This window comes from Pristis pectinata, chromosome 4, assembly GCF_009764475.1.
Source record: "Pristis pectinata isolate sPriPec2 chromosome 4, sPriPec2.1.pri, whole genome shotgun sequence".
NCBI classification, from domain to species: Eukaryota; Metazoa; Chordata; class Chondrichthyes; order Rhinopristiformes; family Pristidae; genus Pristis; species Pristis pectinata.
In genome coordinates, this window is record NC_067408.1 from 66,696,974 (window position 1) to 66,723,984 (window position 27,011).

Below are 27,011 nucleotides of genomic sequence, written 5' to 3' on the forward strand. Positions count from 1 at the left end.
GATATGAAGGGAAGTCAAGGAATATGGGGATAGTGCCGGAAAATGGAGCCGAGCTTAAAGGCGAAGTTACGACCTTGTTGTCTTACTGCTTCCCGAATTACCATTCTTTATATTTTGATCCACTTGCTGCTCTTTCTCCGGGCTGCCTGCCAGCCTGCCCTACAGTCAGCCCTTGGCGCGCCGGGGGGGGGGGGGGAAATGGTGTCCCTTTAAGGAGGACTGCACCAAATAGACAGGGGAAGGTTGAAGGTTGGCCTTTTTATTATGCCGGTAAAGCAGAGAGGGCGACTGTTCCCTTCAATTCCATCCACACGCTTAAAAGCCCAATACATTATTTGGTTGACCTTCCCGTGCCTCTCGGGAGGGGGGGGGTGGAGGAACTTTCTACTGCTTTAAGTGGCTGTGGTCCAGTTCTTTCCCCACCCCCCTCCCCGCCTACGCGGTGAGCTGAGCAGGGCGGCGTCATTGGCGGACCGGGCACATTGGGGAGGGCGTTAGGCGAGATGCCCGGCAAGAAGAGCCGTGTGCGCAACTCTGACCAGTGGGTGCTGCTTGCTCCAGGTAAGGAGTGAATGGCGCCGGGGGCGGAGACGGGACGGGACGACCGGCCCCTACAGCTGCCCCAGCTTGTTCCAGACCCTGAGGTCTGTTCCCAGAGGGGGTCGAGAGCCGGCGGTCCGCGGCCGGGAGTGAGCATGCGCCGTAACGCTAGACGTCCGCGCCGTGGTCACCGTGGGGGTGGGGGTTATTGGACGGAACTTGTTCCGCGCCGGCACCCGGGAGGCGGAGCGAGGCCGAGGTGCCTGCTCGCCCTTTTCAGGCCCAGGCCCCGGCCCCGGACCTGTTGCCCACTTTCCAATCGCAGAGGATGATGCCGTGTCTCTTTCGCTGTGAGTCGCCTGTACCCACTCCCCAGTAATGGCCGTATCTAGTTACCTGCCTGACCCCATCGTTAGCCCGGTACCCACCCATCCCTCTCTCCCGGATCATCTGTTGCACTCTGCCCCTTTATCTGTCCAACTACCTTTCCCAATATCATCTCTTTCCCTGCTCCATTTCATTTGCCCACTCTCTACCGCCAAGCTTCTCCCATCCCCTTCCATGACTCTAATGTCAGTCACTTAGACAACTTGCTGTCAGTGTCCCTTCTGTGCCATAGAATAATCGAACAGTACAGCACAGGAGTAGGTCCTTCAACCCACCATATCTGTGCTGGCAGGATTGGTATTGGTGTATTATTGTTTTTTCCTGTTCATGTGTCTGCCTAAATACCTTTTAAACAGTGCTATTGTATCTGCTTCTGCTGCCTCCCCTGGTACCCACCACTTTTTTTTAAGAACCTTACCTTGCACATCTTTAAACTTCCCCTTTTGCATTAAAACTTATGCCCTCTAGTATTTGACATTTTCCACTCTGGTTGGGGGGAGGGGGGAAAGACTGAGTATCTAACCTAACTATGCCTCTCATAAATTTATATACATCTATCAGGTCATCCCTCAGTCTTTGACACTTCAGAGTAAACAATCCAAGTTTGTCTTGCCTTAGTGAATACACTCCAATCCAGGCAACATCCTGGTGAACCTCTTCTGCACCCTTTCAAAGCCTTGTGTCCTTCCTGTAGTGTGGAAACCAGAACTACGCACCATACTCCAAATGTGGCCTAACTTATGTTTTATAAAGTCAAGCTTATTGTCATATGCACAAGTAGATGTATGCAGGGGTGTAATGAAAAACTTACTTGCAGCAGCATCACAGGCACATAACATCATATAAGAAACATTCACAAGAAAATGATAAACAATTTTTGCAAGAGAGAACACAATTAGAACATTAAAAAAACAAAGTCCATTTTAGTGCAAAGTGGTCATAGTGTTGCTAAACTCTAGTGATTAGGGTTGTGCCGGTTGGTTCAAGAACTGAATGGTTGAAGGGAAGTATCTGTTCTACGACATGAATTTTCAACTTTCAGGCTCAGTGACCCAATCAGGGAAACTAAATAGAATGTGGAACAGTACAGCACAGGAACAGGCCTAATGTGCTGAACTAATTAAACGCCTAACTAAACTAATCCCTTCTGCCTACACAATGTCAGTTCTCTGCATATTCATATGCCTATCTAAGAGTCTCTTAAACACCTGCATTCCAGGCACCACCACTCTGGGGGGGGTTGGATCTTGCCCCACACATCTCCTTTGAATTTACCCCCCCCCCCTTCACCCTAAATGCATGCCCTCTAGTATTAAACATTTCGACCCTTGGAAAAATATACCGGCAGTCTATCTATGCATCTCATAATCTTATAAACTTCTATCAGGTCTCCCCTCAGCTTCTGCTGCTCCAGAGAAAACAACCCAAGTTTGTCCAACCTCTCCTGATAGCACATGCCCTCTAATCCAGGCAGCATCCTAGTAAACCTCTTCTGCAACCTCTCCAAAGCCTTCATATCCTTCCCGTAATGGGGCAACCAAAATTGAATGCAGTACTCCAGATGCAGCCTAATTCGAGCTTTATAAAGTTGCAACGTAACAACAAATGGGGCTGCTTCTGTCCCATACAGACAGGCTTCAACCAGGATAATAAGGCATAGAGATTATGCCAGGAGAGATTTTGAATGAGACTTGGAATGAATGGTTATTTTACTTAATTTATTCTTGGCACACAGCATTGCTGGCATTTTTTTCCATTTATCAATACTTGGCCTTGAAAGTAGTGGGCATATTTGGGATTCTTGCTTTTTTTTTGATGAACCAGACTTGACGTACTAAAACTTAACACCTCCTGAATGTTCTGCAGTGTTTTCATTGTTTCGGAAAGTTTTTGGGGAAATGTGCTGGAAGAATTGTGGTATTTATATCATTACTAGTGTGCCGTAGTGTAGAAAGTGGAGTTGTGACTGTATCTTCATCCTTTACATCTTATGCACTTAACATTGCTACAGAAAGGCTTGTCCTAGCAATTTAGGCTTTTTGCCCAGCATGCACGGTTAATTTCAAATTGAATAGAGTGATATCTATTAATTTCAAACATCATGGTCAACATGGATGAGGTGGGCCGATAGGGTCTGTTTTTGTGCTGTACATTTGTGATTCTAGGTTCACCTTGTAGATGCCAAGGTGGTTTCACAAAATAGGAGCTCTACTTTACAGTTTCATTTCCTTTACTAAGGAAATACTCTGTCAGTATTACAGCGTGAAAAGTTCTGCAACAGAGCAAGGTGGTGAGAGAAATTGAAAATTTGAGGTTTTCTTGTGATTTGTTATATTCCTTTTTTCTGCATTCACAGTATCGTAGGTTTGATAATTAGTAAATTCTTGAACTAGCTGACCTATCTTTTCAGCTGCTTTGGAAACATGTTAAGGCCTAAGGGATGAAGATGATTTTATTTTTAGGGGCATCAGTAATCTGAAATATTTCTTTGAAAATTGGCTGGTGAAATAGCATCATCTGAAAATAACATTAAAATTTATCACATTTGTGTCAAACTGGTTGACATCTCGGTGAAATGATGTACTGTTTTGCTGCAAAACCAATGACTGGGACTAGGTTTTGTTTTCCTCAGTAACTGGAACAGTTTCCTTTAGCTACATCATTTATCATTGGAAGCAAATTTGGTTTCATGAAGCTCATGAGAAAATTCTTGAAATATGCTGTAAGAAATGAAACTGTCATTTGGGGAATGGTCAGATCTTGAAAAAAGCATGTGATTAGTTGGAAGTGGTGGACAACATGTTTACAAGCAGTAAATACAGTATGATCCAGACACAGTTCATCAACTTTAATCAGCAACTTTGAGGTTTTTTTTCCTATGACTTGAGATTTGCCAACTGATCTGAAATGCTGTCCTCAGTGCCAGCACCCAGCGATAACCAACAGATAGCCCATGTGTTGTAAACAGTTTTTCATTTTGGTAGAATTCACAACTCCTCTCCAATTCCAGATGTGCTATCTTTGAGGTTTTGAAAAGTAGTGAAACAAATGACGCAGTATAATCAGGATCCAAGGGAGACCAGGTGAAGCTGATGACATAAACAACTTTCTGTGTACACTTTCTGATTTTTATCTCTGTTCATTTTCTTTGAGTTCTTCACAGCTCCTGATCTTCATATTGACATTGCCGAAGTATAACCCAACTTAATTTTCTCTTGAAATTCTATTTTACCAGGAAAAGTAGTTGACCAGGTTTGAAAATTCTATTTGCAGGAAAATGACCATTACAAACAAGCATCTCCAGCCTTCCCAGTTTAATTTATTCTGATGAGGGTTGAGAAAAAGCAAACTAGCAAAGGGCAACTTTTCTCCATTCCTTCCATAGAGGCAAAGTGCAGGGGTTTCTTTTTAACAAGCTGGGTAACAACATCAGTCAATTTGCTGAATTATTTTCTTGGTCAGCTGCTAAAAGTATGGTGTGTTCAATTTAAAAAAACATATTAAAAATGTCTCTGCTTCATTTGTCCTCTGACAGTGATCCAGAGAAAAAAAAACTATCATTGTTTATCTGGGTATGCAATATGTCTTGCTCTTTGGGAGTTAAGTCTCCCACATAGGTGCTTAATGGTAAACACAATTTGTGTTGCTCTAATTTTCTCCCCTCCAAGTTTCTTTTGGGGCCTCTCAAAGATTTAGGTGATTTTCTGTTGGTCCTAAGGTAACCGCCCTTGGAAGCAGAAAGCAAACTCATTCCCTTTTTTTTCTGGAAAATATTTAATTCAATTAAAAAAAAAAATTAGTGTTGAATGGGCTTTCATCAACCTTTCAGATAATGCCTTCTAGGCCTTAATAGTTTGCTCCCTTCCCCACCTCTATGAGGGCCAAATATTTCAGATGAAATATTTGGCCCTCCTGCCAGTGGACATGTCTGTTGAAACATCAACTTTTAACCTCTAAGTTTTTCAAGCCCTCATGAGCTTCTCTAGTTTCTCCACATAACTGGTCCCTCATTCCTGGTAACATTCTAATAAATCTCTGAACCATCGTGTACAGGGGTCAGAACTTGCAGAACAAAGAGTGATGCTTTCTTCTAATGGTGATTTACTCCCTAGTGGCTTCTGTTCAATCATTTGGTGATTTTTTTTTTAATATATAAAAAGAGTCATACAGCATGGAAACAGGCCATTCAGCCCACAATGTCCACGCTGACCAGTGGGCACCCATTGTATTAATCCCATCTTCCAGCACTTGGCCCGCAACCTCCAATGCCAAGGCAATTCAAATGCTCATCTGGACACTTCTTAAATGCTGTCAGTGACTCTGCTTCCACCACTCTCTCAGGTAGTGTATTCTAGGTACTAATCAATCACTGGGTGTAAAAGATTCCCCCTCAGATGCCCTTAAATCTATTGCCCCCTTTACCCTAAACCTGTGCCTCTAGTTTTATCTACCTCTGATGTGGGGGGAAAAGTTTCCTGCAGTCAAAGTTGAGTTTATTGTAGTATGCACAGGTGCAATGAAAAACTTACTTGCAACAGCATCACAGGCACATAGCATCAAATAAGCAGCATTCACAAGAATTCCCAAGTCAGCCCTATCTATACCCATCATCGTATTATATATCTCAATTATGTCCCCTCTTGACCTCCACTGCTCCAGGGAAACCAGACCCAGACTTTCCAATCTCTTCATAACTGAAATGCTTCATCCCAGACAATGTCCCAGTGAATCACCCACTCCAGTGCTATCATGTCTTTCCTCTAGTGTGGTGACCAGAACTTCACGCAGTATTCCAGCTAGAACTCTTGTACATTAATAGCCTCTTCCCTCTGCTTTGTTTTAGACATAAGCCTGGGCTTTAATTCCTTGACTTTGCCCTTCAAATTTCTCTTCCATTCTGTTTCTCTTGCCCCTTGTTTACCAAGCCTTTGGCTCCCCGTCTAAGTATCCCTAATATAGCTTAGCATCGTATTTTGTTTATAACTGTTTCCTTTGAAGCACTTTGGACTATTTTATTACATTAAATGAAAATAGTAGTACTAGTTTTATACGATAATTTCGTGAGCTCAAACATTATGAAGCAGAGCTTTCATATACTAAATAGTATCTGAACTACAACAGTTCCTTTTGTACTGAGGTACATACCAAACCATTCTGTATCAGCACATACAGCAAATTGCAGCCTTGCACAAGGGCAGGTAGCAGATTGCTTTTTCTGCACATGTCAAAAATGACAATTTGAGCACATGACCAGTTTAACGATTATGCTGGTCAATTTCCTCTAAGATGAGCACAACAGCAAAATGTGTTCTGTATGGAAAGCTTAAATTGTTTCTTGATGCAGCTTGTAGATTTATGTTTGATTTTGTTCCTCTAGCTTTCCAGTTTTAGAATAAAATCAAAAAATGCTGAAAATATTCCGCAGAGCAGGTAACATCTGTGGAAAGAGAAACAGAATTAACATTTAAGGTTGAAGAGAGTCTAATAAAGGATCTTCGACATGAAATGTTATCTCTGGTTCTCTTTCCACAAATGTTGCCTGACCTGCTGGGTGTCTCCAGCATTTTGTTTTCTATTTAAATTTCCAGCATTTGCAGTTTATTAAAAATTTGTTTTTCATTTCCTGTTTCAGAGTCTGCTATCGATGCACCAGAGAAGATTGACTCTGGTCCTGTTTTTACCAAACTTCGCAATCCTAAAACAGGTAAGTATCAGAGTGTAATTAATGTTTGCGTAACCTGCACTAAGTTTCTAAGTATGAAAGGCAGGTGCAGATGAATAGTAAGTTAATTTCAATGGTTAAAGAAATGTATCAATACAATAACTGCAGCACTGATGTTGTAGTACAATAGCCAGTGCATCATTGATGTTAATAGTACCCTACATAGCAACAATAACTACATTTGGAAAATACTTAGCCTTTTGTGGAGTGAATGTATCCGTTGTGTGGTGGAACAAATTGACAGATTTATAGTTAAATTAGGTTATTAAGGAGCATAGAACCAATAAGTTCAGTTGATTTGCAGATGAGTGCTGATCAAAATGAGTATTCTTTTATTATATAGAAATAATAGAATTAACAGCCCACTGTGCCCAATGGGTCTATGCCATTGCTTGTGTTCTATACAAGTTTTTTTTCACCTCTTTTCAGCGAACCCTGTCAGCATATCCTCATGTATGATGTTATTGCTGTTATAGGGATGTGGCATAAAGGGATCCAGAATTATAGTTTAACATTCCCTGTTAGAGTTTTCAGATGGAATCGAGAGGGGAATTTAAAAAAACAGTGGATGGCAATGTTGGTTCAAGAAGCAATTGCAATTGTGACAAGGAATAAGTTAGATGGGTGACCAAATTAGACTATATGGGCTGAAGTAAAGAACAGAAAGGAGCAAAGGCAATGACATTTGACCTCCACACAGTCTGAGGGAAATTGTAGAACACATTTCTGACTAGTGTAAAATCAGAAGGGCAATAATAATATTGAAGGATCTTAGTAACACAAATACTAACTGGGATACAGCTAACGTAAAAGGAATAGAGGGCACAAATTCCAAAATTACATTCAGGAGAATATTTTACCATGTGTAGCAAGCCTGACAAATGCAGGGGAAGGGGCAGAATTATGACTTTGATTTAAGGCAATGAACTACCAGTGGGGGAACTGTTGTGGTTGTGATCATAATTAAGTTAAATTTAGCTCAATTATGGAAAAAGACAATGTTAAAATGGGGATAAAAGTTCTAAATTAGAGTAAGGCTGATTTTGCAAAACTCAGTTGGAATGAGCTACTTGATGGTAAATCAGTCTCTGATCAATGGGAGGCATTTATGAGAGATCCAGGAGGTTCGGGGTATAAGTGCTTATAAGAAAAGGGCAGGGCTATCCAGTTTTGAGTCCCCTAGATGACCAAGTCTGTAGAAGTGAGAATAATCAAAAAAAAAGGAAAGCTTATGGCGGACACTGGGAACTTAATGCTGCAGAAGGTCTAGAAGAATATAGCTGTTGGGACAGAATTGAAAGGGAAATTACGAAAGCAAAGGGAGGGCATGGAAAAAGTACTGGCAGGTAGAATCAAAGAAAATCCAAGTAAATTTTATCAATAGCAAGAGGTTAATTAAGAAAAGAACAGAGCTTATTCAGGATCAAAAGAGTAACAAATGTGGGAGATGTAGGTACAGTTATTAATAAATATTTTGCAGCACTCTTTACCAAATTGAGAAATGCTGAAATTAAGGAGCAAGTATATGAAATAATGGATGGGATGAGCATAATAAAAGTGGAAGTTTTGTTTTAACTATTCACTTTTAGGGGGATTTGGATATTGTTGACTAGTCCAGTATTTATTGCCCATCCCTCATTCCTCTTGAGAAGATGGTGGTGAGCTGCTGCCTTGAATTTTTGAATTATTAAGAGGTTTAACACTTTGAAAATGGATAAGTCACCAGGATCAGATGAAACATGCCCTAGGCTGGTAGAAGAAACAAGGGAGAAGCTCTGACCATAATTTTTTGATCACACCTGATTACAGGAGTTAAGCTGCAGGGTTGGAGGACTGCTGATTTAACTTCGTTTTTAAAAAGGTAGGAAGGGACAGACCAGTTAAGTCGGCTAGTTAGTTTATCTTCAGTATTGGGCAATTTATGAAGGATAACATTGACCTTCTTTAGAAAGATTAGATTAAACAAGCTTTGCCAGAATGGATTTATTAAGGGAAAGACATCTGAGCACTTTGATCAAACTTCTTGTAAAGATAACAAGGAAGATTGTTGAGGGCAGTATATTTAATGTAGTTTCCATGGATTTCAGCAGAGCTTTTGACAAGATTCTGTGTGGCAGGGTGGTTTCTAAAAAAAATGTAAAGACACATGGGATCTGAGGGAGAGTGTCAAAATGGTCCAAATCTAGCTCAGTGGCAGAAAGCAAAGGTAAGGATTGACAGGTCTTTGTGATTGGAAGGTTGTGACCAGTGTTGTTCCATGGGGAACAGTACTTGGTCCCTTTTATTCTGTAGTATGTACTCATGAGTTAGACCCAAATGTATGGGGCATGATAAAGAAGTTTGTCAATAATATAAAAATTGGCTGTGTAGTTGTCAGGTAAGAGGAAAGCTTTTGATTTCTGAAGGATGCATAGAGTTTGGTCAGTTCAGCAGAAAAGTGACAAATAGAATTTAATGTGGAGAAGTTTGTGGTGATGCATTTGGGGAGAAGCAATAAGGCATGGGAATGTATAGTCAATGGAAGGATACTAGAAAATGTAGAGGAAGTCTATGTTCACAAGGCAGCAGGGCAGGTGGATAAGATGTTTAAAAAGGAGTTAGGTGCTTTCATTTATTAGCTGAGGCATGGAATATAAAAGCAAAGAGGTTATGGTAGAATTGCTTATTGAACTTGTTAGGGCACCAGCTTGTGTTGCATACATTCTGGTCACCACATTACAGAAAAAATGCGATTGTGCTGGAGAAAGTGCAGAGAAGATTTATAAGGGATTTGCAAAGATTGGAAAATTTAAGGTGAAATCTTGGTGATATGTTTTCTTTGGAACAGTGGAGGCTGAACAGAGACTATGTCACATATGGGGGCTGTGTTTGAAATAAAAAAGGTCCTAATTTCTGTAGCTAATTAATCAAAACACAGCAGGCAGAGGTTTAAATTAATTGTAGAAGGATTAGAAGGTGGATGAACAATCTTTATCCAGAGGGTGGTTGGGGTTTGGAACTCGCTGCCTGACAGAGTGGAGGCATAAACCCTCCTCACAGGAACTAGGATGTGTACTTGAAAAGCCGTGACCTGCTAGACTATGGACCAAATGCTGGAATTCCTTGTTGAAGGAGTCTTCTTCTGTGGTGCAAATTTTCTGTGATTCTAGTCCTTTGTTCATTACGTGCTCATCTAACTTCTCTATGTAACTATCTGTTAAAATATAGATAAAGTAGAAGTAACACAGAATAACAATAGAACCATAGAACACTACAGCACAGAAAACAGGCCATCTGGCCGTTCTAGTCTGTGCCGAAACGTTATTCCGCTAGTCCCATTTACCTGTACCCAGTCCATAAACCCTCCAGACCTCTCCCGTCCATGTATCTATCCAATTTATTCTTAAAACTTAGGAGTGAGCCTGCATTTACTACATCAGATAGCAGCCTGTTCCACACTTTCACCACTCTTTGAGTGAAGAAGTTCCCCCTAAACCTCTCCCCTTTCACCCTAAAGCCATGTCCTCTCGTACTTATCTCTCCTAATCTAGGTGGAAGGAGCCTACTCGCATTAACTCTGTCTATGCCCCTCATAATTTTATAAACCTCTATAAAATCTCCCCTCATTCTTCTACACTCCAAGGAATAAAGTCCTAACCTGTTCAATCTTTCCCTGTAACTCAACTCCTGAAGACATGGCAACATTCTAGTAAATCTCCTCTGCACTCTTTCAATCTTACTGATATCCTTCCTATAGTTAGGTGACCAGAACTGCACACAATACTCCAAATTTGGCCTCACCAATGACCTGTACAACCTCACCATAACATCCCAACTCCTATACTCAATACTTTGATTTATGAATGCCAGGATGCCAAAAGCCTTTTTTTAACAACCCTGTCTACCTGTGATGCCACTTTCAGGGAATTATGTATCTGAACTCCCAGATCCCTTTGTTCCTCCGCACTCCTCAGTGCCCTACCATTTACTGTGTATGTCCACCTTGATTTGTCTGCATTAAATTCCATCTGCCATTTTCTGGCCCATTTTTCCAGTTGGTTCAGATCCCTCTGCAAGCTTTGAAAGCCTTCCTCGCTGTCCACTACGCCTCCAATCTTAGTGTCATCAGCAAACTTGCTGATCCAATTTACCACATTATCATCTAGATCATTGACATAGACAACAAACAACAATGGCCCCAACACAGATCCCTGAGGCACACCACTAGTCACAGGCCTCCAGTCTGAGAAACAATCATCCACTACCACTCTGTCTTCTCCCACACAGCCAATTTCGAATCCAGTTTACAACCTTTCCATGGATACCTAGTGACTGAACCTTCTGAACTAACCTCCCATGTGGGACCTTGTCAAAGGCCTTACTAAAATCCACATAGACAACATCCACAGCCTTTCCTTCATCTACTTTCTTGGTAACCTCCTCAAAAAAAACTCTACAAGATCCGCTAAACGTGATTTACCATGCACAAAGCCATGCTGACTATCCTTAATCAGCCCTTGGCTGTCCAAATACTTGTATATCTGATCTCTCAGAACACCTTCCAATAACTTACCTACTACTGATGTCAGGCTCACCAGCCTGTAATTACCTGGTTTACTTTTAGAGCCTTTTTTAAACAACGGAACAACATGAGCTACCCTCCAGTCCTCCGGCACCACACCCGTGGCTAAGGACATTTTAAATATATCTGCCAGGGCCCCTGCAATTTCTACACCAGTGTCTCTCAAGGTCCAAGGAAATATCTTGTCGGGCCTGGGGGATTTATCTACCTTTATTTGATGTAAAGCAGCAAGCACCACCTCCTCTTTAATCTCTATATGTTCCATGACACTACTGCTTGTTTCCCTTCCTTCCATATCCACTATGCCAGTTTCCCAAGTAAATACTGATGCAAAAAAACTGCTTAAGATCTCCCCCATCTCCTGAGGCTTCACACATAGATGACCACTCTAATCTTCTAGGGGACCAATTTTGTCCCTTACTATCCTTTTACTCGTAATATACTTGTAGAAACCCTTTGGGTTTACCTTCACATTATATGCCAAAGCAACCTCATGTCTTTTTGCCTTCCTGATTTCCTTTTTAGTATTTTCTTACATTTTCTATACTCTTCAAGTACCTCATTTGTTCCTAGTTGCCTGTACCTGCTATACACCTCCTCCCTTTTTCTTAACCAGAGCACTAATATCCCTTGAAAACCAAGGTTCCCTATGCTTGTTAAATTGCCTTTAATCCTGGCAGGAACATGCAAACTCTGCACTCTCAAAATTTCGCCTTTGAAGGCCTTCCACTTACCGAACACATCCTTGCCAGAAAACAACTTATCCCAATCCACTCTTGCCAGATCCTTTCTCATTTCCACAAAATTGGCCTTTCTCCAATTCAGAACCCCAACTTGAGGACCAGACCTATCCTTATCCATAATTAACTTGAAACTAATGACATTATGGTCACTGGACCCAAAATGCTCACCTACACATACTTCTGTCACCTGACCTGTCTGGTTCCCTAATAGGAGATCAAGTATTGCATTCTCTGTCATTGGTACCTCTATATATTTATTTAGAAAACTTTCCTGAACACATTTGACAAATTCCAAGCCATCCAGCCCTTTCACAGTGTGGGAGTCCCAGTCAATATGTGGAAAGTTAAAATCCCCTACTATTACAACTTCTTGTTTCTTACATTGGTCTGCTTAACAGAGGAACTGAAACTTCAGAATGTTAAACTTAACTGAAATTTATGGAACAAGAATATCTTCAGACTTTGAAAGCTGATGATATTTATTTGATTGTTCTTGCATCATGAATGGTTTGTCAGACCACAGGAGTTGCATTTTGAAATGGTACGATTCCATCATTTTTTATATGCTCTCATTAACTCGTGCACACTTGAATCTGTCCTGTTGACATTGAAGCCATTTCTAGCAATTTTGTCCAGGAAAGCTGCTTAATCCTCTGAGCCCCTTTTACTTTAATGAATCACTACATGTTCAGATAGTGATGATTCGCTAATTGGGTCTCTCTACTATCTGATTTCCATGCTCTGTCTGTTCACCTTCCACTAGAGGCCCATCTCCTGCTTCCTTGATATTATTCCCACTGCTGATGGTGCAGCACTCTCCCTTGGCTCCCAAGCTAGATGACATTGATGGTGTTCTTTCCCCCTTCTACATAACTAGTGTCAGCATCCCCCTCACCCCCTGCCTCCCCAAAACAACCTTTAAACCCCATATTCTAGCAAATTACTGTGCCAGCTCCATGCTCCCTTTCGTGTTCAAAGTTCTTAACCTATTGTCACCTTCAAAATTCTGCCTATCCTTGAAGTAGTTCTTGTTTGAATCCTAACCAAGTTTCCAGTGGAGACTCAAGAGACTGCAGGTGCTGGAATCTGGAGCAACAAACGATCCGCTGGAGGAACTCAGCGGGTCGAGCAGTATCTGTGGGAGGAAAGGAATTGTCAACGTTTTGGGTCGAAACTCTGCATCAGGACCAAGTTCCAACCCTACCTTAATACCAAAATGGTTATTATCAAAGTCATAAATAACCTCTTGTGTGACTGTCCCTCCCAAACAGCATTTGACTTGGTTAATTATAACATTCTCCTCTGACATCCCCCCCCCCCCCCCCCCCCCAATCATCATCCAGCTGGACCTGCACTCCCCCCGTTCTAATTCCCATCCAGCCAATCATAGCCAGAGAATTGCCTGCAGTGGCTTCTCTTCCTGGACTTGCATATTTGCCTCTGACTTCCCATGAGGATCTGTTCTTAGCTGCCTTGTTTCTCTTCCACTTGCTGGCCCTCAGTAATGTCATCCAAAAACACAGCATCAGTTTCCACTTTGCTGATTACAGTCAGGGCTCCTCTCCATCACTGTGTTGTCTCCAACTGTTTTATCCTCCAGAATTGGAAGGTTGAAGCCGTTACCTTTGTTTATTTCACACACGTTCCCTCGACCACAGTGCACAATGTTACAGGGTGTACCATTTGCAAAATGCATTGAAGTTACTTGCATAGTCTACACTGACAGCAGCTCCCAAACCTATGACCTCTACAGCAAAGAAGGGCAGAGACCGCTGGCAATTGGGAATATAGTCACTTGCAGATAGAGCAAAATAGCATGGATCCAGGCCCTTCGGCCCAATGAGTCCATGCCGACCATGGTACCCGCCCAGCTAGTCCCAATTTCCTGCATTCAGCCCATATCCCTCTAAGCCCTGCCCTTCCTGTACCTATCCAAGTGCCTCTTAAATGATACCATTGTACCTGCCTCAACCACTTCATCTGGCAGCTCATTCCATCCACTCACCACCCTCTGCGTGGAAAAAGTTGCCCCTCAGGTCCCTTTTAATTCTTTCCCCTCTCACCCTAAACTTATGCCCTCTAGTTTTGGACACTCCTACCCTGGAGAAAAGACTGTTACCATCCATCTTATCTATGCCTTTCATAATTTTAAACATCAAGGTCACCCCTTGTTCTCCTTTGCTCCAAGGAATAAAGACCTAGCCTGGCCAACCTCTCCCTCTAACTCAGGCCCTCTAGTCCTGGCAACATCCTTGTAAATCCTTTCTGCACTTTCCAGTTTAACCATGTCTTTCCTATACAGGGTGACCAAAACTGTACACACTACTCCCAAGTGTGGCCTCATCAACGACTTGTACAACTGCAACATAACGTCCCAACTTCTATACTCAATGCCCTGACTGATGAAAGCCAACATTCCCCTGCAAACTGCACACAATGCTGATTTCAAAATATTGAACACTCTGCACTGACAAAACTCCTCAACAGCACTGTGGGATTACCTTCACCAGAAAGACTGCAGGTTAATAAAGGTGGCTTATGACCACCTTCTCAAAGGCACTTGGGGACGAGAAATTTTTGGTCTTACTAATGATGCCCAGGTCCTGAAAAATATTTAGAAATAGTCACTACATTAGGGTAGCATCTGTGGAGAAGTAAGTAGAATTAACATTTCAGGCCAGTGACCTCTCAGCAGGTTAACTTTGTTTCTTTCTCCACAGATGCTGCCCCATCTGCTGAGTATTTCCAGTTTTTGTTTTTATTTCGCAGTTACAGCGCCTGCAGTTTTGTGCTCTTTGATTGGACCATGTAATATGTGCTGTTACTAAGACCGTCCATTTCCACTACGTAACACTCCTGACACTTCATCTGCTTCAGCTTACCTGTTAAAACCCACATCCATAACAACGTTATTTCTAGGCTTGACTATTCCAGTGGACTCCTGGCTGACCTCCCAGTTTCTGCTTTTCATAACAACTTTGTAAACTGTATTGCATGAGTCATGTTCTCCAGTTAATAAGTTACTTTGGGCTCTGGGTGCTGGCACAGACTGGATGGAATTGGGGAATGTAGGCCCACTTCTGTTCTATAATGATTCAATGATCACCCTGTGCTTGCTGACCTACCAGCTTCTAATTTAAACAATACCTAAATATTAAAATTCTCATCTTTTTCAAATGCCTCTCTGGGTTTCTTTCCCCCTCTCAGCAGTTTGTGTTCAATCCACTGACAGAATCAGATTTATTGTCACTGATTTAGATGATGTGAAATTTGTTGTTTTGCTGCAGACTCAAACTAGCTGCTATGCCAGTTTCTTATGGCATGGGTCAGCTACATTTGACATCAAGCATTGGTGAGATCCAGAGATGCCAGTGCCAAAATCAACAGTACGCAGAAGTATAAAAATGAATTTTAAAAGTAGGGCCAGTTCTGACCTGCGAATGTAGGATGGTGGGAAGAACATGAGTGTAAGAAATGGAAGCAGAAGACCATTTGGCCTCTCATGCCAGTTCCCCCCCTTTAGTTAGGTTATGGCTGATCTTTTACCTCGGCGTCATTTTCCTGTACAAGTTGCCACTCTCTTTAACTTCTTTTGCTAGCCATGCTTAGGCCACTTTGCTTGTTGGATTTTTATGCCTTAGTTAAATGTACATGTTGTAAACTATTAATTCTTTGAATGTTAGCCATTGCATGTTTACTATCATATATTTTAATATTGTACTTCATATATTTTAATATTATTTTCCAATATATCAAAAGATTACACATGACTCGTAACTTGTAGTTTGCTTTGTTTAAATTTGAGACCTTAATTTGGATTGAATTAAATCACTGCTTATTAAAATAAAACTACTATCTTATTATGGTCACTCGTCCCTAAAGGCCCTTCAATTACAAGATTATTCATTAACGCTCTCTCATTGAACAATACCAGTTTTAAGACGGCCTGTTCTCTCATTGGTTCCTCAGTACTGATCTAGAAAGCCATCTTGTGTACACTTGGATAAATTTGTCCTTCACACAGTTGTTACTAATCTGACTTTGACTGACATATCGACTGCAGGAGTTCCCTCATGATTATTGTATTACTGTTGTACATGTTCATTTGATTATTATAATACATTATTGTTACACTTTGGGGGGCCTATAGACAACTTCCATCAATGTTTCCTGCCTCATGTTATTTCTTGACTCCATCCTATCTAATTCCACTTGGTTCTCTGAGCTAAGATCCTTTCTCCCTACTGCTTTTATTCCATTCCACATTATTAGGGGTACCACTCTACTCCTCCATCTTGTCTATCTCCTGTATAAGTTAGATATTGTAGAATTTTGAATTCAAGGCCTGGGTCATCTCTATAAGGGCTACAAGATTGCACCCATTTATTTTTATTTGTGCCTTCAATTCATCTATCTTGTTATAAATGTTGTCTCTGCTTTTTTTTCCCTGGCTCTAGTTGGAGGTATACTCTTATGTTTGTATACTCTGTACCTTTTCTAACATACATTGGTTATCACTTCTATTCTGTTTTTATTCTCTTTGACATAATTTCACTTCCCCTGAATCCTCCCAAGCTTTATATACAGCCCTAATTATTTGATGCTCTTATTTGATACTGTAGAATCCTGGATAAACAATTGGCTTAAGGACAGTAACTAGTAAGTTGTGTTAAATGGTTGGACTGGGATATGGTAGACAGTGGTATTCTGCTGGGGTAAGTGCTAAGGACCTTCCTCTAATCCCATACACTTTTTGACAACCGAACTGATGCAGTCTGATCTCTGCAATCCTTACCTCAATGCTTCAACTGCAAAGTTGTTCATTTTGTCCCCACTTCACCACACATTCCTTCCAACAGTGCATTTTCACTTTCTCCCCTGCACATTACTGTTGATTTTTCTCCTGACACTCAATACATGACACATCATGATTCTATGCTTTGCCTAAAACTTCTCCTTCTGGTTCTTTTGATCATTATCTTAAATTTGTTCATTGACTTGAAAACTCAGTTCTGTTTCTATCTCCACTAATGCTGCCTGATCTTGTGTGCTTCCAGTATTATTTTCTTAATGTCTGATTTCTATCTGCAGTGTATTGGTTTTGCTGCTGATCTGTATGTGGATTGAATGTCATCGCATTTGATTGAGTCTTCCAGTTTCTTCCACTGTTGAAAACATTGATTGAAAAGAGTTGTGAATGTACTTAATTTATCTATATCTTTTTTAGGAAGCGCTGCCTTGTACCTTTTTAGTAGTGATTGCAATCAGGTTTATGAAGTGAAAGCTTTTGATGAAGATTATCATTCTTGGTTTATCGGTCAGTCTGTTCAGCGTGGTGAGTATTCCTGTTCCTTAAGTATTGTTGATGACTCTTCATTTGTTATTCTGATTACAGTGATGTGTTGATACATTTGTAAAAATATCTACACTAATTTAGGCAGTAAGTTTTCTTTCTGTAATGCAGTATTACGATTAACTCGACTTTCCAATGTATTTGGTGCACAGAACGCGTAGTCACTCTGAAGGCATGTTGAGAGTTCATGATAGCAGAACATCTAGATCAGTGATTGTATATTTCCTATTATAGTAGTAGACATTTCTTTCCCAAAACCAAATGTCCGTGATGACTTGGAAATATGTATTTGTGATAATTTAATTGCATCAAGGAATTTTGATGTCAAGTTGAACTTTGTTATATGTGACCACACTTCAGATGGACTCTGGATTCTCCTGGGCACAGCGCAGGATTACAGCAGTCCCACTTGTTTCTCCAAGACCAGCTAATTTTGGACATTTCTGCATTCTTTAGAGTGCAGTTGCAGAGAGGCAGGAGTCTGCTGTTGATCTGATCTGGGCTTGATGCAGCTCTGGTATAGAGTGAGAAGGTTTCACACGCTAAATGTAGAAGACGCCAGCAACAATAAAATGCATTTATATGGTGTCTTCTCATGTTATAAGACATCCCAAAGTGCATACGAGAGCATTACTGAAAAAAATCTGATGCTGAGCCACATAAGGTGATATTAATATGGGTTTTAAGGAGAACCTTAATGGAAGGAAGAGCCAGTGAGGGCTATTAAGGAATTATAGAACCTTGGGCCTGGTTTCAATAAATGTCCTGGCACTGTAACCTGCAGGATATTTTTGTTTGTTTTGTGTAACTGCACACTCCTTGCAAAGAATTAGAAAGAAAGCTCCTTTCATATCCCTTGGTTCCAAAGCATTTTGTAGCTATTCAATTGGTTTTGCAGTTATTGTAAGTTTGCACAGAATAAAGTCCAGAAATTAAAAACAAAAGCCAGTAGTATATAAAAAGTGATCACAAGATTGTTGGGGCATCATTAAAATCCTATCTGCTTTTCAAATGGCTTTTCCAAAAGAATACTTACTGCCCTTATCTTGTCCAACTTGTATGTGATTCCAATCCCACTCGAGCCGGTAACCTCCCTCTGCAGTGACCCATCAGGATACTCTGTTCGTAAAACAGGTGTGGTAGGGCAATAAATGGCAGTGATGCAGACATCCATGGAATGCTTTTTAACATGTACAGCACATGCAGCAATTAGATAAATGTTAGTTGGGTTACTGGTCTCTGTTATCTCATCCAAAAACCAAGACCTCTGACGGTCATTGAGTCACTCACTGCTGCGCTGATTTGTGTGCTAGTTTTTGGAATGTAAGCTTGTATTTGCAGCTGTTGGTATTTTATAAAAATAGGGGGTTGCAAAGTGGTGTGTCATTTCTTCTTGCAGGTAGCGTGGGTGATGTAAAGGGGCTTCATAAGTCAGGGCATTGAGTATAAAGGTTGGGAGGTCATGGTGCAGTTGTACAAGATGCTGGTGAGGCTGCACTTGGAGTATTGTGTTTAGTTTTGGCCACCCTGTCATAGGAAAGATGTTATTTAAACTGGAAAGAGTTCAGAAAAGATTTACAAGGATGTTGTCAGGACTTGAGGGACTGAGTTATAGGGAGAGGTTGGACAGGCTAGGTCTTTATTCCTTAGTGTAGGAAAATGAGAGGTGATATTATAGAGGTGTATAAAATCATGAGGGTCATAAGATGAATGCACACAGTCTTTTTTCCCAGGGTTGGGGAATCAAGAACTAGAGGGCAAAGGTTTAAGGTGAGAGGGGAAGGATTTAATAGGAACTTGAGGAGCAACTTTTTTACACAAAGGGTGGTATCCATGTGGAATGAGCTGTCAGAGGAAGTGGTTGAAGTAAGTATAATAACAACTTTTAAAAGACAGTTGGACAGGTACATGGATTGGAAAGATTCAGAAGGTTATGGGCCAAATGCTGGCAAATGGGACTAGCCTGGATGGGGCACCTTGGTCGGCATGGTCCATTTAGGCTGAAGGGCCTGCTTCCATGTTGTATAACTTTGGCTCAGTTGCTGTTGCTCTCCCCAACTCTTAGGCTCAAAGGAACTATGTAGTATCAACTCAAGTGCTCTGTATGTTCGTTAGAAGTGCATCTGTTTCCAGATTGGAGTAATTGCATGACGAGCAATGGTGAGTAAGCTTGCCTTAATTCCCATTCTTTTTCTTTCAAGATGGAAGGCTTCTGTTTGTTACTCCTCTGGATCCACTGTTTCTGGTACTGCCCTACCTTATTAATGCCAGTGAAAAGGTGAGTTGTTTTCCTCTACTGGATGACTACTTTGCTGACATTTGATTATGAAATACTAAAATGAAGAAAATTAACTTGGGTTTAGTATTGCATTAATTCCTTACAATCAGGTTGCCTCCAATTTTAGATACTGTATCTATCTCTGGTGCCCATTTTATTAATAAAATGTTACCATCAACACCAAGGTTATTTTAAAAAGCCAGTTATGGCATGGAGAGACTTGTCCAGAGTTATCAAATCACACCACTTGGGAATTTTTACTAGGTGCATTTGCCTAGAAGCACCTGAAAATCTGTTGCAACGAGAACGACTGAGACATGGAGTGGATCAAATTGACAATTGTCATTAGAAGTACTGGTAGATCTGAGGGAGAATGTATGTTACCAGAGATAGGGTCTCTGAACTAGAATTAGTCAGGTTGGCCAACTGAGGGGCTATGCAGCTCAAACTCTCAACGCTGTGAATATTCCAAAATTTGGTAGGAACCATGAGGATCTAAAATGGTGATGGTGAAATTTCTAATTTCAGCAAATGCTTGCAGAATGTTTATACTGTTCCACATTTGGTAGAAATTCATAGCCAACAATTATTAATTTCTTTCCAAAATTATTGATATAATTAGCAGTTTTTATCCTCCAACATATTAATAAAAAATGCCTTCATTTTTTCCCCAGCAAGGAAAATTTGAGCCAGCTGATCAAGTAATAAAGGATGAAGAGTTCCCTAGATGTGCCAGTGTACTGAAATGTCCAAGAACTTTGCAATCACTCCATCATATCACTGATGAGAAAGGTAGAACACTGGAAACCAAGAACTCGCTGTAAATTCTTAAACCCCTCCCCTTTGACTGCACTGTCAGAACTTCATTTATCTTCATTGCTCTTTCCCGGTTCCAATGGTGCACATTTAGCCCCATGTGTCTCTGGGCTTGGTCATTTTCTGTAATTGTAACTGTTGGTTCCTGGTTTTGAAAAGATTGAAAATTTCTTGACTGCATAAATTAAAGATCTGTCTTCTGGTCAACATTGTCAAGGTATTGCAGCCTCACAAAGCATGACTGGCTTTGGGTTTAATTTTTGTGATTGGTGTGATGATTTTAGTGGGGAGACTGTGATGGGAACTCGTGCATGGTATCGGCCTTGACTGAATAGTAGTGCTCTCGCCTCTGAATCAGAAGTTGTCGGTTCAAGCCCCATACCAGGGACTTGAGTACGTAACTTAAGGTGTAGTCCAACACTAAGAGACTACTATACTGTCAGAGGATCTGTTTTCCCAGTGAGACAGTAAATGTGGCCCTATCTGCCCTTTCAGGAGCCTGCAGGATATCTCTCAACACTATTTTGAAGAAGTACATGGAAGTTCTTCCTATTTGAGTGGCCAATATTTATTTCCTCCCACCAAATTATTTTGAAAGATTGTCTGGACTTGATCACATTGTTTGAGTGGGATTATGTTGTAAACAAATTCCTTGCAGCAAGTCCATGTGGAACCAATCTATGAAGGACATTGGGACAGCCCAGCCTCCTGTTAATATCTGTGGTACTTTGAAAGGTGGGGGGGGGGGGGGGGGGGGGTAGATCTGAATGCCAACATATTAGAAGGAACTACCTGTTGAAGGCCAGTTACTCACTGTGCCAACAATACTGTGTGTGCCGGAGACAAATGGATACATGCTAAAGTTACGTGCTGGAGTGAATGAAGGAACCCTTAAACATCACCTCTCTGTGCGAATGACTTTGTTTACCAGTATACCTTTGTATATTTGTTTCTTCTGTTATCCCTGACATGGGCTCATAATTTAATTTAGTCTTGTTTTGTCTTTTTTTCCCCTCAGAAATGGGTGATCGAAAGTTTTATAAGTATAACAGAGAGAAAACCCTTGTGTGGCTAAAAAAGAAGGTGATATATTTGATTACATTTTATTTTCTATGAAAGGAGTAGACTTCCAGGAGGACTATGCTCCACACATCCTCTGTTAAAACTAAAGTCCATGCCCAAAACTTTGGTGGTGATTCTCTGAGTATGTGACCAGCAATGAGAAATCTGGTTATTTGTTAGCACTTGCAGAAATCACAGGCAACTCTGAAAATCACCTGACTTTAGGAATTCATTTGTTTGCAAAGTTCTGTTTTAATTTCGATGTCCAATTGGACTCCCAGTTTGCCCCCTGCCCCCCCCCCCCGTGACCCCTCAAACCTTGCAGTTGATCACTTTTTAGTCCTCTTCTGCATCAAAGAATAAAGACTTAAATGAACGAACTGAGGAATGAATTTGTTTTTTTTTACCCATGTTGGACTGAATCTGCTCTGACTTGTTTCCATTAACATTCTGTTATACAGAAAGTGAATCATTTTGACAGTACATGCATTGAGTTTATTACTCATAAGTATTTCAGTGTGCTGATTTTTAATTTCAATAATTCTGACTTTTAATTAAACAAATATCAGCTGAATAGTAGCATTCTTGCATCCGTCAGAACATTATGGCTCAAGTCTTAATCAAGAGACTTGAGTACATAATCTGGACTCCACATTAGTGCAGTGGTAAGGAAGTACTGCACTGTCGGAGGTGCAACCTCAAATGAGTAAAGGTCTCATCTTCCTTAGGTGATCGTAAAAGATCCCAAACCTATATTCTGAACTAGTGCCAGATAGTTCTCCTGGGTGCTAGTATTGTCTGGCCATCTAACTACTTGCTCTTTCTGGACTCCTCTGAACAGATTAAAGACAGAGATGGTCTTACATTTTTTTTAATATGTCTCAGGAAGTTCCAAAGCATTTTACGGCTAATGAAGAACTTTGGAAGTGTAGGCACAGTGGTAATGTAGAAAACCTGGCAATCAGTTTGCAGACAGCATTATCCCACAAATAGCAATGTTATAATAACCAGATGATCAGTTTGGTAATTTGATTGAGAGATTAAGTATTAGCCAGGATGTTGGGGATAATTTCCCTCTTGTTTTTCAAAGTAGTGTTTTGGATGTTTTGTATCCAGCTAAAACATCTGACAGGGCCTCTATTTGCTGTGGCACTTCCTCAGTGCTGCACTTCCATGTCCAGCTCATGTTTTGCGCTTGGAAAGCAAAAAGCTGCAGATGCTGAAGAGCTGGGGATGCTCAGCAGGTTGGGCAGTGTCTGTGGAGAAAGAAACGGAGTTAACGTTTCAGGTCAGTGTCCCTTTAGTGCTCGTTTCTGGGTCGGGACCAAAATTTCAGCCTTCAGACTCGGTGGTGAGTGAGCTGTGCTACAGGTGACCATGTCATGATTGTTACACTTAGTACATTATCCCCAGTCTCATTGTCATTGTCTTGGATCCCCTTGCCATTGGGTCCAAGACCTCGTTCTGTCAAGACTATGTGGTAGCTGGTTTGCAATGTTAAAAGAAGTCATGCACAGACAACTTTCCGTCCTCAGGAATGGAGTAGACCAAATCATTCTTGACCTGAGGTATTCCCTTAAGTTTAGACTTATCCAATTGATGTTTTTAAAGTAAATCGTTGGTTTTAAAGCTCTTTGTGAATAGCTGAGATTGTTTGAATCATTGGGAATGGAGAGCTTGTTGAAGCGTTTTCAATCTTTTGGATTTTGTACTAAGTAGCATAACTTTTTGTGGATCAACAAGATATTTTTGTCATTGGTTGTGTTTCCTGCTTTAAATAGGTTGAACAGACTGTTAAAGCACTAAAGAGCACTGGTCTCTCTGTCGGTGCAGGTATTCAGTCCAGTATGTTGATCAGAAGTAAACAAGTCACAGAAGCAACGGAAGGTTAGTACTCATTTCCATAATCTATTTAGGCCTTTATTTTGCAGGTTATTTTCTTGGGTTGGAATGAGATAGGAAAAAGTGCATTGGCAAATTTGGAATCCGGATCTCAGTAAATATCTTTTTGAGAAGTGAATACATAATTGGGCATGTGATCTTGCTCTTTGTATTTTTGTGAATGTTAATCTTATGCATTTGTTGATAAATTGGTCAGACAAAATGTGGAGTATTGGTGTTCTTTGATTGTTGTGATTTACTTCCTTGGTTTTTACTTTTATCTGCTAAGATGATGCACGACTTGGGTAGAAATATAGGACTTGGCCATGGCAGTGTCAGCATTATTGTATAAAGAGAGGAGCTTTCATTGTGGTCATCCTAGCCAATTAACTATTCCAAGAATGACAGGCTCCAGTAGAGCAAAGGACCAGCAGTGTCCAATCACATTGTGTATGGAGAGCGGGGCAAGTCTGGATGGAGATCAATGATGTTCTCAACAGCAGTTCTGAAGTCAAAGTACCCTCTCCAACTGCACAATGAAACATCAGCTGCTGCACTGTGCTGTCTGGTAAAGATATGCTAAAATTCTGAACTTTGACAAAAGAAAGAGACTACCTGATGGTGGATATTGAAGTAAATATGTACAGGAATTGCTTTAGCCACATTCATTTAGGTTTTCTACCAACCTAAATGAATATGGCTCAAGTGCAAGTGTCCAGTTAGTAATCTCTGTTGGACTAAGTTTCAAATTATCACATCATGGGAAGCCATTCAGCCCAGTCTCAGACCCATTCTATCAATGCACTGACATCTTCTACAAACCCACTGATGTCCACAGCTACCTTGATTACAGCTCCTCTCATCCTGTCTCTTGCAAGGACGCTATCCCTTTCTCTCAATTTCTCTGCCTCCACCGCATCTGCTCCCATGATGAGGCTTTCCACTCCAGGACATCTGAGATGTGAAACTTCTTTAGTAACCGTGGCTTACCCCCTACTGTGGCAGAGAGAGCTCACACTCACATCTCTACCATTTCCCTTACCTCTGCTCTCACCCCCACCCCTCCCAGACCCAACAGGGATAGGGGTCCCCCTTGTCCTCACACTTTATCCCACCAGCCTATGTATCCAGCACATCATTCTCTACCACTTCCGCCATCTCCAGTGGGACCCCACCACCAAGCATATCTTCCTCTCCCCACCCCTTTCTGCCTTTTGCAGGGACCACTCTCTTTGTGACTCCTGAGTTCACTCCTCCCTCCTCACTCATCCTGTTCCCACCCTGGGGACTTTTCACTGCCCCCACCAGAGGTGCAACACCTGCCCGTACATTACCTCCATCCAGGGACCCAAACAGTCCTTTCAGGTGAGACAGATTTACCTGCATCTCCCCTAACATCATCTACTTCATTTGGTGCTCCAAGAGTGATCTCCTATACATTGGCGAGACCAAATGCTGACTAGGTGGTCATTTCATAGAACACCTGCACTCTGTCCGTAACCACGGTCTGCATCTCCCCATTGCCAGTCACTTCAACTCCCCCTCCCACTCCATCGCTGATATGTCAGTCCTCAGCCTCCTCCACTGCCAGGAGAAGTCCAAACGCAAACTGGAGGAACAGCATCTCATTTTATGTCTTGGGACCTTACAGCCTAATGACATGAACATCGAATTCTCCCATTTGAAGTAAACCGAACCTTTCCCCTACCCCCCACCATGCCTCTTCTTTTCTTCCCTTTCCTAGCCTATCTCTTTTTTTTCTCATCACCTATTTTCTCCTCTCCTCCCCTGCCCCCATGTGGTGCCTGCCTCCATACCTTTGACCCATCCTCTGCTGGATCTGCTCTCCCCACCTCGCCCACACCTGCCTATCACTATCTCTTACTTGCATCTACCTATCACCACCTTGTGCCCACCCCACCACCCCTCTTTTGTCCACCTATCACTGCTCTGTTTTCCTCCCAATATATTGGGCTTCCCCTTTTCCTATCTTCAGTCCTGAAGAAGGGTCCTGACCCGAAACATTGACATCTGCTTTTGTCCACGGATGCTGCCTGACCACATTCTGACAGCTTTCAACAACGTGGTTGATATAACAATGTACCAAGAGTGAATATGGTGAACACTGTTCTTTAAAGGTACACTCACTCTCTTCTATTGCATAGGCATTATCTGCCTGCTCAGGAGAATGTGGGAAAATAGTCCACTGTGCAAAGATCAGTACATTTTCCCCAATATCCTGGCCACAATTAACGAGCATCATTTCAAACACTATCTGGTTAGATATCACTGTCTCTTGGAACCTCGCTCTTTAGACATTGGCTGACTATAATGACCACTATTTAATTGTTATAAATAAAGGGAGAGTTAAGTGACAATTAAGAAGTAGCAGAGACATTTAACAAGGGCTTGTGCTAATCTTCACTAAAGTGATGAATATGGTTCGGTGTGACATGCTTCGTGATATCATGATGCAATAAAATAAAATTTAGTTACATTGGTTTGGATGAAGGAAGCCACAGAGCCTGATAAGATTCTGGACTCCTAAAAGATGATAAGGTATCAGCAGAGGCACAAGAAGTTGCATTTCAGGCCTTATTAGATGGAACATACAACCAGATTAGTGGTTTAGATAGTACATCAGTTATCAAGATTAAATTAGATAAATGGTGGGAAAAGAACCTGGAGGATAAAAATGATGAGAACATTTGCTCATTCAGAGGGTAAACATGGCGATAGACTTGATGTGCCTAACAGCTGTTTCCACGTTTTAACTGCTGTGTAATTCATTAACTGTTGAATGCTTAAGGATGCTCTCAAGGTGCTAAAAGACTCAGTAGAAATTAAAATTCTTTTCAAAGGGGCGTAGATAAAATAAGAACACAAAAACATCTGTTTCTGATCCTTTCTTGCATTTTGTCTGCCTTTTTCATATGTCAAATTTAATTTATAGTGTAAAAGCATTTCTGTACCCAAGCCAGTCCAGTGCTTGCTGTCTATTTATGGACACATGTGAAACAAAACTAAAATGTTTACTGATGTGGATCTGCCTAGTCTAGAGGTCTTATTATTGGAAATAAGACCAAATAGCAAATTACTGTATTTTGTATTGAGACTTTGATTGTGGTATCCTCTTTGATTATGCACAGAGCTCCAGATAACTTGAGACCAATCCAGCTTTTTAGGTCAATGTCCAATGCCTGCTTTTCCTCATTTATTCGCACTTTGTGGTTTCCCAACAAGGCTAATGATTGTTACCCATCCTTAGTTGCCATTGAATCATTGGTCGTGATTATCATCTGCCATATGATGTCTCACAAGCCATGATGGTGCAGACTGAGGCCTGGCAAGACTGCACCATCATCTCGATTTTTCTCATTGCACTATTGCACCTCCCATCCATCAGGCTTCCAGCTTGAGAGGAACTAATCTACAGAGCGACTGGGAAACTGTTCAATCTCCATTGCTTTTGGAACCTAGATCACTTCAACCTTGGTCACTGAGCTGCAGTTCACAGACAGCACCTATCTACAGTATGTGCAAACCCAACACCACTGGGAAAACTATTCACTGAACCAGTTGTCATTTCTCCTCATGTGACTGGGTTACTTGATACTAACCAGTATTAGAAAGATGATCTGTTTGGAGTGCAGCTTGAACAGTTCACC

The 27,011-nt window shown here is 41.2% G+C and overlaps 1 protein-coding gene across 1 annotated transcript in view; it reads left to right on the forward strand.

Moving 5' to 3' along the window:
• Positions 1 to 432: 432 nt before the first annotated feature.
• Positions 433 to 27,011, forward strand: part of rnaseh2b (ribonuclease H2, subunit B) — a 45,212-nt gene continuing 18,633 nt past the window's right edge. The window contains exons 1-7 of the mRNA XM_052014952.1: positions 433 to 561; positions 6,560 to 6,631; positions 17,181 to 17,288; positions 19,508 to 19,584; positions 20,259 to 20,376; positions 21,419 to 21,483; positions 23,244 to 23,349. Of these exons, the coding sequence (XP_051870912.1) occupies positions 504 to 561; positions 6,560 to 6,631; positions 17,181 to 17,288; positions 19,508 to 19,584; positions 20,259 to 20,376; positions 21,419 to 21,483; positions 23,244 to 23,349 (604 nt within the window). The 5' untranslated portion in view covers positions 433 to 503. The remainder of the gene's footprint in view (positions 562 to 6,559; positions 6,632 to 17,180; positions 17,289 to 19,507; positions 19,585 to 20,258; positions 20,377 to 21,418; positions 21,484 to 23,243; positions 23,350 to 27,011) is intronic.